A 15,786-nucleotide genomic window follows, 5' to 3' on the forward strand; every position below is an offset into this window, starting at 1 on the left:
GCCTCCTATCTTTCTCATTAATAAATAAATAAAATATTTTTTTAAAAAAGAAAGAAAAGGAACATTAACAGTTAACCTATCATTACATTGTGCACATGGAAACTTGTGAATAAATCAGTCTGTGAGCATTTGAAGATTGTAGTTAATTGCTCAAATTACATTTACACACACACACACACACACACACACACATATAATCTCTTTTTTATTGTTATTTGTTTTTGCCTTCAGGGTTATTGTTGGGACTCTGTGCCAGCACTATGAACCCACTGACATTCGTTTTTACCCCCACTCCCTCCTCCCCCAATTTTTTATTGAATAAGACAGAGATAAATTGAGAGGGGAAGAAAAGATAGAGAGGGAGAGAGAAAGACAGACATATGCAGGTGTGAGCTGTGTTGAACTTGGGTCATTGTGCATAGTACCATGTGTCCTTTCTCAGTTGTGCCACTGCCTTGTCCCACACATGCAGTCCCATGCACACATTCAGAACATAGTATGATGCAATGGGGATTCTTAAAAATAAGGCAATAATAAGCAAAGAGCAAAATAATTGTATTTCACATAAATTCATTTAAAAGTCATACTACTGAATAGAAGACTAGAGGGGTGTGTGTGTGTGTGTGTGTGTGTGTGTGTGTGTGCTTAAATTCAGAACTTCACACACATGCAATACCACTACTGCATAGCCTTCCTCAGCAATCTTTTTTTATTAATTGTTTTGAGAGAGGTCAAAGGGAATACGAAAGAGATATCATCCTACTACTATGCCATCTACAGTGCTCTGATGTGGTGTTGGACTCTAACACTGACATAGGGCCTCATGCATAGAAGGTATGTGCCCTACCATTTGAGCTACCTTGCAGTCTTCCAATAAATATTTTTATTTGGATAAGTGTCAATCTGTAATTAAAGTATAAAGATAAAAAATGGGTTCAAGATCTATGTATCCACATATATCCATTATCTGCCTTAAAAAAAAAAAAACTAACCAGTGATTCACTGATATATCCATAGAAAGACTTGTGGTACAGCACTTAATACAGAAGTCTATCTAAGTCAGTATTTTCTGTGCCAACTTGCTCACCGACAATTAGTTTTAATGTAAAAATAACATAAGTGTATGGAACCTTGTACAAAATTAATTGATTTAATATTTTGTACATTGTTAAGCCCTCTAGTCTGTTACATGAGAGAATTATATGATAAAAGCTCCTGAGCATATAGCAAAAGAACAAAGATATGCTAAGTCAGAAAGATATTAGATCCCCTATGTTTATACCAATACTATGTACAGTAGATAAAATATAGAACTGACATAAATTGCCATCACCATATTAACTGGATAAAAAGTTGTGTTATCAATATTCAGTGGAATATACTATGAAGCCATTTAAAAGATGACATTATGTTTTTTTGGGGGGAGGCAGATAGAATCAGAACTAATCCACCATGCTAAGTAAAATAAATAAAGCTGTGTTTACATGTATTTACATTCATCCTAAAGCAAACTTGCAAAAAAAAATAACCAAATTGACTCAGAGTGTATGGCTGTTATAACACTGTAAACCAATGTTATAAAATTCTAAAAGATAAATTATAGAGAAGATGAAGATTGTTTTGAGTTAGTTGGTATTAAAAAAAAGTCCCTACAAAAATGAGACAATTAGATCTATAAGTGTCAGAGATCCACACCAAGGTCACACAAACTGTAAACTGTGTTTTTCTTTAGCATTATTGTATATATGTCTGAATTTTGTGACTAACTTTTAGCAGTCAGTTTTAACAATAAAAATGCTGAATTAGTTAACCAAGTACTAAGAGATAACATTAAATACTGAGAAAGAGCAGAGATTTGCGGTAAGAGTTGCTTCTATGTAATGTATATAAAACAAAAGTTGTGCCACACCTATGGACATCTAATCTTTGATAAGGGGGACCAAAGGATTAAATGGGAAAAGGAAGCTCTCTTCAATAAATGGTGCTGGGAAAACTGGGTTTTAACATGCAGAAGAATGAAATTGAACTATTTTATCTCACCAGAAACAAAAATCAACTCCAAATGGATCAAAAACCTGGATGTCAGACCAGAAACAATCAAATACTTAGAGGAAAACATTGGTAAAACAGTTTCCCACCTACACCTCAAGGACATCTTTGATGAATCAAACCCAATTGCAAGGAAGACTAAAGCAGAAACAAACCAATGGGACTACATCAAATTGAAAAGGTTCTGCACAGCAAAAGAAACTATTAAACAAACAGAGAGACCCATCACAGAATGGGAGAAGATTTTCACATGCCATACATCAGACAAGAAACTAATCACCAAAATATATAAAGAACTCAGCAAACTTAGCACCAAAAAAGCAAATGACCCCATCAAAAAATGGGCAGAGGATATGAACAAAACATTCACCTCAGAGGAGATCCGAAAGGTTAACAAACATATGAAAAACTCCTCTAGATCACGGATTGTCAGAGAAATGCAAAAAAGACAACACTAAGATACCACCTCACTCCTTTAAGAATGGCATACATCAAAAAGGACAGCAGCAACAAATGCTGGAGAGGTTGTGGGGACAGAGGAACCCTTTTACATTGCTGGTCGGAATGTAAATTGGTACAGCCTCTGTGGAGAGCAGTCTGGAAAACTCTCAGAAGGCTAGACATGGACTTTCCATATGATCCAGTAATTCCTCTCCTGGGGTTATACCCCAAGGACTCCATAACACCCAACCAAAAAGAGGTGTGTACTCCTATGTTCATAGCAGCACAATTCATAATAGCTAAAGCCTGGAAGCAACCCAGGTGCCCAACAACAGATGAGTGGCTGAGAAAGCTGTGGTAAAAATACACAATGGAATACTATGCAGCTATCAAGAACAATGAACCCACCTTCTCTGACCCAACTTGGACAGAGCTAGAAGGAATTATGTTAAGTGAACTAAGTCAGAAAGATAAAGATGAGTATGGGATGATCCCACTCATCAACAGAAGTTGACTAAGAAGACCTGAAAGGGAAACTAAAAGCAGGACCTGACCAAATTGTAAGTAGGGCACCAAAGTAAAAACCCTGTGGTGAGGGGTAGACATGCAGCTTCTTGGGCCAGAGGGGGGTGGGAGTGGGTGGGAGGGATGGGTCACAGCCTTTTGGTGGTGGGAATGGTGTTTATGTACACTCCTAGTAAAATGTAGTCATATAAATCACTAGTTAATTAATATGAGAGGGGGAAAATTAATTGTATGTCTCCAAGTTTTTTAAAACACAGACTGAATCTTTTTAATATATAGGCTGTGTAATTGATATGCAGACTCTCTCAAAAGCCTAGACCAAGTAGATCAGAAGCAACCAATAGCACAGCTATATACAAGATACTGTGTACTGTATAGCAAATCCTAACAAAAGGACTTTTCAAAGTTACCCAATTACCAAATAATGTGATGATAACATTAACTATCAATTGTCTTTTTGAACCCTAAAATAGCAGGAAGCTCACATCTCCACTATAGAGCCTCTACTTCCCCCAGTCCTGGAACCCTTGGATAGGGCCCACTTTCCCATATGCCTCTCCCAATCCATATCTAATATTATTGCATCTGCCGATCACAACCTAATCAACACAACGATTGCCACCTCAACATGCCTCACTTCAGACTATGTCCAGAGACTTCATGTGTGGAATGACAACCCTTCAGCTTCATTACTCGGGTGAGACCTTTCCTTTCATAGTATACTCTAATTCCATCCCAGGTGGTTCACTTTCTAACAAAGTCCCATAACCTAGATATACACCAGTTTCTGTGAGAGAGAGCATATGTTCACATGTATCCATAAACTACTGCAAAATATATACCTGAAAGCAGAAGTACACTAGAGTATGCAGTGAGTACCCCCCTAACACCTCCTCTCCACTATTCCAAGTTTTGGGTCCATGATTGCTCAACAATTTGTTTGGCTTTGTGTGTTAGCTCTCTTTTCAGTCATTAGGTTCCAGTTGTCATCAGGATGCTGGCCAGACTTCCCTGGACTGTAGACCCCACCAATGTGTCCTGGAGCTCTGCTTCCCCAGAAGCACCCTACTAGGGAAAGAGAGAGGCAGACTGGGTGTATGGACCGACCAGTCAAGGCCCATGTTCAGCGAGGAAGCAATTACAGAAGCGAGACCTTCCACCTTCTACAACCCACAATGACCCTGTGTCCATGCCCACAGGGATAGAGAGTGGGAAAGCTATCAGGGGAGGGGGTGGGATATGGAGATTGGGTGGTGGGAATTGTGCGGAGTTGTACCCCTCCTACCCTATAGTTTTGTTAATTAATCCTTTCTAAAATAAAAGAAAAAAAAGTTGTGAATTTTTACAATATTTTTTAAATCTTATTATTAGTGATTTTAAAACAGTAAAATTTCAAGAGCAGTGTTTCACGCCCACACATAATGTATAACAACTGTACCCATGACCAAAAGCCTGTCCCCACCCCTGATCACAAAGTCTTAGAAATAATTTGGTTACCAAGTTTGCAAGTTCAGTTACTCTATCTGTATTCCAAATATGAGTGAAACCATTGAGTAACCACTGATTGAGCAAATGTTTAATCAACAAAATAAAAAGGATATGCATGAGATCTTCATCAGTAGTATGGATTGCCCTGTGAAGTTGATATTCTAAGTACAATAACTTCTTGCCTATTGCTTCACATTTTTCTTCAAGTTCAGCAGACAATATGTAAGATTCCTGGTGAGACAAAAAAGGTAAATCATATGCTATAGAGTTTTTCACAGCTATAAACACATATGAAGGGGGTAATTTTCCCAATAGAGACTTTCTTGTTTCTATACTCAGTAGAATCCTGCTAGATAGAACGTTTGCTTTCCCTGGAGATCACTCTTGAGAAAGCATAATTTAATTTCACTTAATTGCCACCAATCTAGAGAATCTGGAAGAAATGGAAGAATTCCTAGAAACATACCCTTCCAAAACTGAACCAGGAAGAATTACAGAACCTAAATGCACCAATCACAGACAAAGTGAAACAATTATTAAGAATCGTCCCAACAACAAAAGTCCAGGACCAGATGGCTTTACAAATGAATTATTTTTTTATTTATCTATAAAAAGGAAATAATGACAAAACCATAGGATATAGTGATACAACTCCACACAGTTCCCACCACCAGAACACTGTATCCCATCCCCTCCCTTGATAGCGTTCCTAATTCTTTTTTTTTTAGTTATCTTTATTTATTTATTGGATAGAGACTGCCAGAAATTGAGAGGAAAGGGGGCGATAGAGAGGGAGAGAGACAGAGACACCTGAAGCACTGCTTTACCACTGGCAAAGCTTTCCCTCTGCAGGTGGGAACTGGGGGCTGGAACCTTGGTCCTTTGCACACTGTAACAACTGCGCTCAACCAGGTGCACCACCACCTGGCCCCCTATTCTTAATTTTTTATTTTAAAAGTCTTTAAATTTAATTAATATTTGTAAGTTTTACATCACTATCTTTAAAATTAAGGATTATATTGAACTTCTTAGTTTTCTTGTTGTGAGATTTGCATTGTTTTTTTTTTAAATTTCATTTTATTTATAAAAAGGGAACACTGACAGAACCACAGGACAGAAGGGGTACAAATCCACACAATTCCCACCACCAGAACTCTGTATCCCATCCCCTCTCCTGATAGCTTTCCTATTCTTTAACCCTCTGGGAGTATGGACCCAAGATCATTGTGCGATGCAGAAGGTGGAAGGTCTGGCTTCTGTAATTGCTTCCCCGCAGAACATGGGCATTGACAGTTTGATCCATACTCCCAGCCTGTCTCTCTCTTTCCCTAGTGGGGTGGGGTTCTGGGGAATCAGAGCTCCAGGACATATTGGTGGGATTATCGGTCCAGGGAAGTCTAGTTGGCATCATGGTAGCATCTGGAACTTGGTGGCTGAAAAGAGAGTTAACATATAAAGGCAAACAAATTGTTGACTAATCATGAACCAAAAGGCTGGAATATCATAATGTGTGTGTGTGGGGGGGGGGGGGGTTCTGTTTTGTAGATCACTAGTAGGCCTGTTTTAGTTCTATTTCAAAGGGCCTGTGGCTATACTATTTTGTTGTTGTTGTTGTTTGTTTCTTATTTTTTTCCGTGAGCCTGAAATCTGATATGCAGGTTAATGATGACTCTTTAATCACTATCAGGCCATCCCATCACCTGGGTCCCTAGTCAGGGGGTCCTGAGATTCCCAAACACACATGATTGGCCTAGACCTCAAATAAATCCCTCTTCTTATTGTTACCGGTCATCTCTATTTCTATCAGGAACAACATAATAGATCCCTATGTGGGCCCCCATAGGACCTTGCCCTCAACTTGGATCAACAATGGTAGAGAATGTTCCACCCCCCGAAGGGAGGCTGGACAACATACTCTATGATACTCTTGAGGAAGATGGGTCCTGATATTGGGGCAGCTTGGAACATTACTACTCATGACCACAGAATGTAAGCTCAGATCTAAGGGATGCAGAGGTCACATAAGCTCCTAAACTGAATATTGGCCCAGGATCAGATCAAATTGATGGGGTTTATAGTCAACAATATTTATATACCTTTCCCATATTTGGGAGCTACTCTCTTCCCTAATCCAGCTTTCTGGTCCTTTTTTACAGCCATGACATAATCTGCTCAGACAATAACTTGGACCCTTCTGCATATCAGATGTCAAGCTCAGGGAAAAAAAAACTATTATAGCCATGTGCTCTTTGGAATATAACTAAAATAGGACTACTAACAATCTACAAAAGAGAGACCCCCCAACTCCTCATATGAAGTTTTCCAACCTTAAGGTTCATGATTAGTCAACATTTTTTTTTTGCTCTATCCGTGAACTTTTTTTTCAGCCACCAGGTTCCAGATGTTAACACGATGCCAACCAGACTTCCCTGGGCAGACGACCCCACCAATGTGTCCTGGAGCCCCGCTACCACAGAACCCCTCCCCACCAGGGAAAGAGAGAGACAGGCTGGGAGTATGGATCCACCTGCCAATGCCTATGTTCAGCAGGGAAACAATTACAGAAGTCAGGCCTTCCACCTTCTGCACCCCATAATGACCCTGGGCCCATACTCCCAAGGGGTTAAAGAATAGAAAAGCTATCAGGGGAGGGGATGGGATACAGAGCTCTTATTGTGGGAATTGTGCCCCTCTTGTCCTATGGTCTTTCCATTTTATAACTTAATTTATTAATTAAAATTAATAAAAAGGAATGATGATATTTTACTCTCTTAACACCAGAACTCTTAGTATAATAGCATACACATGGTAACCACATGATATTCAACACCTCCATGAATGAATAGCTGAGCCCTGGCACCCCTTTCTTCCATAACATTTCACTTACAAAATTATCTTCCATAAAAGAGCCAATTAAGTGTCTTCTTAGTGCCACATATCTATAAAGAATTAGCCCTGAACAGAGTCAAAACTCTAGTCTTCTACAACTTGGTCCACACTCTAGTTGTATCCCCATCTATTCAATTATACATAAGAAAACTTTTGTCAGTTAATTAGACTGATCCTATTGCTCTCTACACTGTTCTCCTTAATTTTGCCATCTTCTCCATTTTTCTTTTAATTCAAGATTCTTTCTTAGTCTCCAAATAATGTTTCTACCACCTACTGCAGCAATTTCAACAGATGTTGTCAGAAGACAACATCTGGAACCTCCTTGTAAGTAATTGTTATGAATTATTCATCCATTCCAAAGCCCTAAGTGTAATTTCAGACATCTAAATGACCACAGATCATTATCTTTAAAGAAATAAATCAACAAATTAATGGAGGGAAAAGCAACACTTAGAATAAATAGAAAAGAAAGTGTGAGCCCAATATTAAAATTTAACTAAATGTAAAAGTAATGGTTCCCAACTAGTAGTGTGTCATAGAAGATATACTGAAACAATTTGTGAAGAGAAAGAATTAAGATATTTATTATGATGAAACAGCAAGGTTATTTCTAAAGCTATAATTAATATGAAACAATAACAACCAAGTGTCCAGATAAGGTGTTATTACTACTAAAAAAACTATTAGAGATTATTCATCTTGGGAGTAGGGCGGTAGCACAGCAGGTTAAGTGCAAATGGCACAAAGCACAAGGATCAGCTCAAGGATCCTGGTTCGAGCCCCTGGCTCCCCACCTGCTGGGGAGTTGCTTCACAAGCAGTGAAGCACGTCTGCAGGTGTCTGTCTTTCTCTCCCTCTCTGTCTTCCCCACCTTTCTCCATTTTTCTCTGTCCTATCAACAACAGTGACATCAATAATAATAACTACAACAATAAAACAAGAAGGGCAACAAAAAAGGGAATAAATAAATATTAAAAATTTTAAAAAGAGATTATTAATCTTGTAATTAAAGTCTAGGAATAGCTATTAAATCTAGATATGACATTCACTATACTAATTATATAATGTTTTAAAGCTTATGTTCTAGATATGGTTATACTATGAAAATGCTAATAGAAGCACAAAAATTATTGTGACTATTAGAGAAGTCTTATATAGTACAAATAAATGCATCTACAAAAGGAATAAAGTTTATATCCAACACAGAGTTTTGAAGACAGAAATACACAATTAAACAAAACGGTATGCTATGCTTAAAATTGAGCATAGCAGTGGTATGAGAACACAGAAAATACATAAAAATCATGTATACATACACATTGACTAATCCTGAAAGTAATTATCATTCAAAGACATAGAGTTACCATGTAGTCAATTTGTATGCAAGTTGAGACAATAGACAGTAAGTAGTTCCATAGTCATGCATGAAATAAATGAGACATTAAGAAAAAAAATCTGGAGAAAAATGACTGTAGTGAAACCACAAGTCATACATGAAGAAGAAAAATAAAGTATTCCTGAGTAAATTTATGCAATGGAGAATAAACTTAGAGATAAAACAGAATCAGAACATGGAACCAAAGGATATTAAACAAATGACTCAATACTCATCTTAAGCCTAAAAGAAATACAGATTAAAATTTAGATAAATCTATTTAAAATAAGGTTTTACAAATGTTTTCCTTCCTAAACTATGCATTAATAGTGTGTGAATATCAGAATACAATTTCAGGACATAAATCAAGATTTTCAAATTATTCATACTCTAAAATCCAATTCTACTTCCTGAAATCTGAAAGATTTTAATAAAAAGAGAATTGATAAATTTAAATAATCTTGTTATATTTTAGTAAATGTTTATCATATATGTTAAATAGAAAAATTTCAAAATGTTTTTAGATAGATATAGATGGAGAAAATAGAGACACTATAGCACCAAAGCTTCCTACAATACTATGAGAGGTACATTCATGCACATGACAAAGCAACACACTATTCAAATGAGCTATTTCACTGACTTTTAGTAAAATACATTCTAATAACGAAAATACTTTTATTTAAAGTATGAGAAAGAGGAAATTACTTACATGAGCCAACAATAAAGGAAATGGTTAAAATAAATTCTGATGTATTCAATTTGTATTACAATCATTTTAATCATTAAAATAAAATCATTAAAATAATTTTATTATAAAGATACTTGATGATATATATTCAAATAGACAAAGTGATAAATATTTTAAAAATATATTTTATGTATTTAAGATAGAGACAAAGAGAAATTGAGAGGAAGTGAGGATAGAGGGAAGAAGGAGAAAGAGAGAAAGAGGAAGACTGAGACCTGAAGCCCTGCTCCACCACTCATGAAACTTATCCCTGCAGGTAAGGACCAGGGGTTTAAACTTGGGTCCTTTCACATGGTAACAAGTGCACACAACCAATCTGCCACAGCCCAGCCTCTAATACTAAAATATAATTCCAATGGGCAAAAATTTCTTCTCTCAATATTGCTACATTCAAATCTAAAATATAACTTAAAAAAATGTAATAAGAATAATAATCCAAACAATAATGAGGTGTGCGTTGGTGGTATAGAGATGAGCATAGATGCCTTCCAAACAGTGAGGAAATATGGCAGAAATATACCTAAATATTTACTATAGTCAAGATATGGGCCTTTTGATTTTGCACTCATTTGTCATATTTGCGATCCATGTTCGAGCCCCACTGTCACTGCACTGCAGGAAGCTTTGGTGGGTGATATTCTCTCTCTCTCTCTCTCCATTGGTCTTTCTGTCTGAAAAAACTGGACCACAGCAGTGAAGCCCCAAAGATAACAATAAATAAATAAATAAATAAATAAATAACCCAAGTGTCCAGTGACAAATGAGCCAATAAAGGCTATATGGTATAACTGTACAATGGAATACTACTCAACTATAAAAATTATAATATCTTGACTTTTACTATAACATGGATAGAAGTAAAATAGTCATACTATGAAAATAAATCAGAGCGAGGACAAACACCAGAGGATTTCACTCATATGTGAAATATAAAGAAACAAAGCATGGGAATCAACAAAATGAAACAAACATTCTAAAATTTTAATGCAAAATTTAGATGACTAAGAAAAGAAGTGACATAAGGATAAAAGGTCAGATTGATGAGGTAAATAATTGTGTTTGTGTTTTTTTCTTTGAGTTTGGTAGCTATCCTCTTCCCTAATCCAGCTTTCTAGCTCTGTTCTCTTCTCTGACACCATTGTCCCAGACAATATTTCTAGTCCACCTCCATGTTAGCTATCAAGCTCAAGTAAAAATTACTAAAGTCATGGACCCCTTGGAACATACCTAAAATAGATTCCTAGCTTCTTTTAAACATTATATCCCTATTATTATCTGTTCTATGCCTATTTTTTTGGTTCCTGTTTATTATCCAATTTGTCCTGTTTTATATTTTACTGCCTTTCAACCAGCAAGTTGCAGATGCTAGTGTAATTCCATTATGACTTCCTCCAGGAGACTATCCACCACCACTTGGTTGTGGGTGGGGTATAATAATATAATTTTAAGAGAGATAAAACTGTAATTTATAATTATTAACATGTATAAATATATATTAACTTATATTTATCATTTTAAAAAAGTATAAGAGAACAAACAGAGAATTTCTAGTTCTTAATAACAGAAGATCTAATTTTCACTCTCTCCTGGGAATATTTCTCCAAATTACAAAGCTGCTATCATACTACACAAATCACTATTTGTTGGCCTCACAGATTCTGACCTAAGATAAATTAAAGAAGATACTGAAGGTGATCTGGGTGAGTACTATTTTAAGGAGATTCTGGATTTTTTTGTAATGATCTCACTTGGATTCTTTGGATTATAAAATGTTTAAGAACTAAAATTCAGTGACATATCAGGAGAGGGAAGACTCACACATTTCTATTATTTTGATTGTATATGTATATGTATATGTATACGTATACGTATATGTATATGTATATGTATATGTTTATGATGTATATGTATATGTATATATACATATATATTCTCTGAACCAAGAAAAGTCTATTTGTCTATAGAATGCACTATAGGACCATAACCATAGGTATTAGCTGGACACAGCTGCCTGTTAAATTTACACTGAAAGACTGGACAGAACTTTCATGTCTATTTGCATGCTGTGCACAACTATGAGTCAATACCATAACAATATTTTCAGACCCTGGGCACTGTGCTGTTAAGCTACAATTTATTATTTTTCATCTTTGTATATGGAATGGGTCTTCATGATCTTTCAATAAATAGAACACACAATGAGTGACAGGTCCAACTTCCAACAACCAGAGGATAATAAATTATGTGTTCTGTAACTCAGCCTCCACATGCTGAAGAAGTACAAGGAACATGAACAGGGTATGTATAGGTGTTTGTTTGAGAACCATAGCTGAGAATCCAGTAAACAGATATCGAACAAAAATGAGTATTTAAGGGATTTCAGACTTTATCTTTGAATAATCAAGTTATTCCTAGATTCAGCATTAGAGACAGCCTTCCACAGTACATCCAAATTCCTGACTGATAGCTATAATTATTACAGGTTTTTAAATCACTATGTTCAGAGAGTGATATGTTAGGTAGCCACAACATATTACACCATATAGAGCAAGGATGGAAAATATTAATAGAATGCCAACATTCACTAGTCCCTAATTAAAGAAAAATCCCCCAAGACTGACTCAATCTTGGAGCTTACTAATGTGTTAATGTCCAAACTTGACTCACGGTGGTAAACTGTTAGCCATGCTGGAAACTGACTTGAGGGCCAAGAAGTACAGAGAACTTTCAATAAACAGGCATTGTTACTGACCACTGATCTCCCAGATTCCTATTTAGCTATACAAGGTGTTAAATAAATGCAGACTAATATTCTGAGAAATAAATTTTCTTTCCATATGTATACTAGAACCTCATTCTCTCAAGCTCTTTCTTTACTAGATACTCAGCACAATGCGGGATATGAGACAAGCAGGTTCCTGTATAAATATCTCACACACTCAAGTTGGACACAGCATGAAAGAAGGAAAACATCACCACACTTAATTTAGATTATTTCTTCCATCTGGGAATATTTACATATATTTGTCACATTCACAGAGCAATGCAGTTTCTGCCTAAAGCAACACTATGTTATGATACCACTGAATTCTCTTTGAATCAAAAAACAATATTTCCATTTTATAAAAAAATACATCCCTTTAGTTCTTTTTAAATCAATGAGGGCTGTTAGCAGAGTATAACAGAGAAGCTTCACTGACAACTCTACTCCAGTTTCTTTTTTTTTTTTTAATTTATAAAGTGGAAATAATGACAAAACCATAGGATGAGTAATAGAACACCACACAATTCCCACCACCAGAATTTCTTATCCAATCCCCTTCTTTGATAGCTTTCACATTCTTTATCCCTCTGGGAGTATGGACCCAGGATCACTATGGTTACAGAAGGTAAGAGTGCTGGCTTCTGTAATTGCTTCCCTGCTGAACATAGGTGTTGACAGGTTAATCCATACTCCCAGGTTGTCTCTTTCTTTCCCTAGTGTAAATCAAAGCACCCAGTACCACCTTGGCATGTTTCAGTTTGGACTGCATCCAGAGATGTCAGGGATGGAATGTCAATTATTCAGCTACATTACTCTGGTGAGACCTTTCCTAGCTCATAGGACTCCTTAATTCCATTTTGAGTGGTATACTTCTTAACAAAATTCAAAACCTAGATATAGACTAGAGTCCATGAGATATGTACATGTATCCAGAAGTTGGGGGAAAATATAGACCTTAAAGCAAAAGTGCACAGTAGTTTTCAGTGAGTCAATAAATGTAGCAATCAAGCAGAAAGACCTAAAAGACACCATTAAAGTATGTAATGAAATAGTTTCTACTTAGACCTAGTTACCCTCCTCACCTACTTCCTATTACATGCCCCTCAATCACTCCAAGGCTAACCTTCTCAGACAAAGTAAGGACTACAACAGCTGAATAAGGACAAGAAACTGGCATACTTTAATGATGACTTTTGAGTCACTATCAGGTCACCCCAATACCTAAGGCCCTAGTCAGGGAGTCCTGAGATTCCCATACAGACAATATGGGTCAGACCTCTAAAAGATCCCTCTCATGACTTTACTAGTCATGAGGAACAGCATAATGAACCCAGATGTAGGCCCCTATAATAGGACCTTGCCCTCGGTGTGGATCAACAAGGGTGGGGAGTATTCCATTCTCCAAAGGGAGGTTGCAAAGCATATTGTGCCTACTACCCAAGGAAGATGGATCCTGAAATTGGTGCAGACTGGAATGTTCCTAGCCATAACTATAGAATGTGAGCCCAGACCTCCAGGGATGCAGTTTACATTAGGCTCCTGTGCTGACTATGAGCCCCAGATCAAATTGATGGGGTTTACAATCTGCTCCAATTTCTAACTTTATCTGTTTTATTGTTTAAACCTTGATGAGAGTGAGAGGTACAACCAAGTAAAAGAGACAGGGGCTAAGGAAGAGGTTTTATTTGCTTCCCTGTGTTAAATGAAAAAAAAAAACTTGAAAAAATCTGTCTTACATAAAAACTTTAGAAGCATTGGCTTCTTTAGAAGCATTCTGGTTTCTGGTTATGTCAAAATAGTGAACCAATGTTACCAGGTGTACCTATCAAAAGGCCCCTGTTGTTAAGTTCGGGGGCTCCAGCAGGCCGGGGTAGCATCGTGGCAGTAGACAGAGACAGAGACTCGGGGACACACGGCTGGGTTGAGAAGCTGCAGTTTAATCTTTATTCACGAGCAGGCAAATCACCACACCATGTGTTTCCCCATCATTCTCCATCCGCAGCTCCTGCTGGGACTCTGGACCATCCTTAGCATAGGGGGCAGGGAGAAAGCGGGGCGTGAAACTAGCAAGGGACAAACCATTTCTCTCAGAGGTCGGGGGGAAGGGAGCAAACCAGTATGAAACATACCAACAGGCCCCTGTTGTCTAGAGATAAAACTGTGCAGCAAATAGAGTCCATTGTGTTAGCACCCACCTTGTTTGTCAAGACATCAATGTGAGCAAGTACAAAGGACAGTTCAATTATGGCCACTAACAATGTCATAAGCTATCTTTATAGCTGGTAAAGATCTTAGGAACCCTCTACTTTAATTTCATCTTGTACAATATACAACAAAAGACTCTCAATAAGTCCTGCAACTAACTGAAGGTCATAGAGTGATAAAGTCACAGTTTGAGTTCCAATATGAAAAAACATCCTAAATCTAGCCATTTATTTTCTCTGAATCTGACTTATGCCAAGGGACACACAGAATTTTTGTTGGACTGGTCCAGGATAAGTATGATGGAGGTAGAAAGTGTTGACAGGAGGAAATCAGAAAAGTAAAATGCACTTAAAGATGCTGCTATTCTCTACATCCACCTTCAGAATTTTGCTAAGTTCTTCATGACTCAGTGTCAGTAAGGGGGTGCTTCCTCCATGACTCAGATATTGGAGGTGGAGATAATGACAAGAACAGCCAAGAGTGCAATAGCAGTGGTCTTCAATCCACATATCCAAAAGGCTGAGAGCAAAGGATGTAGGTGACCAAAAGGTAGTAAGAGTTCCTTCTATCTGAACAAGAATATGAGCTTCACTCTCATTCCTCCTGACACCCTGGTGGATTCCAAGTGAGTATTCTGTGAACCTTAACCGTTATCTAAAAAATTAAAACAAATAAAAATTTTAAAACACTCCACAATGTCTGCTTCAGAAGTGTTTTTGAGAGTTCAGAACCCAACATCTATAAAAATGAAAGAAAAAATAAACCAATGTGTCTTTATCAAACTGAAAAGCTTCTGCACAGCAAAAAGAACCATCATCAAAACAAAACATTCTACTGAATGGGAGAATATCATCACACACCATATCTCAAACAAGGGGCTAATAACCAAAATACATGTATATCTTATAAAAATTAAGCTAAGTAATATAAAATCAATATAACAAATAAGTCCATTAAAATTAGAAGACATGAACAGATTTTATTTTATTTATTGGATAAAGATAGAAAATTGAAAAGGAAGTCAGAGGTAGAGAGAGGAGAAATACAGATACTTGCAGCACTTATGAATGAAGCCATCTTCCTGTAGGTGGGGACAAGGGATTTGAACATAATCTTCACCAAAGAAGATATCAGGTGATCAACAGGTATATGGAGAAGTACACAAAGTCACTGATTATCAGAGAAATTAAAATAAAAATAATAAGATAGAATCTCATGCCTACTAGAATGATATTAAAATTAAACATTAAAAATGATGGAAACAAATGCTTGTAAAGATATGAGGAGAATAAATCC

The 15,786-nt window shown here is 36.8% G+C and overlaps 1 protein-coding gene across 1 annotated transcript in view; it reads right to left on the minus strand.

Annotated features, from left to right (window-relative positions):
- The window catches only part of DISC1 (DISC1 scaffold protein), a 457,161-nt gene that overhangs the window by 9,796 nt on the left and 431,579 nt on the right, over positions 1–15,786 (minus strand). Inside the window, 1 exon segment of the mRNA XM_060192533.1 lies at positions 4,617–4,734. Coding sequence (XP_060048516.1) covers positions 4,617–4,734 — 118 coding nt within the window.

Source organism: Erinaceus europaeus, chromosome 6, assembly GCF_950295315.1.
Source record: "Erinaceus europaeus chromosome 6, mEriEur2.1, whole genome shotgun sequence".
Lineage (NCBI taxonomy): Eukaryota > Metazoa > Chordata > Mammalia > Eulipotyphla > Erinaceidae > Erinaceus > Erinaceus europaeus.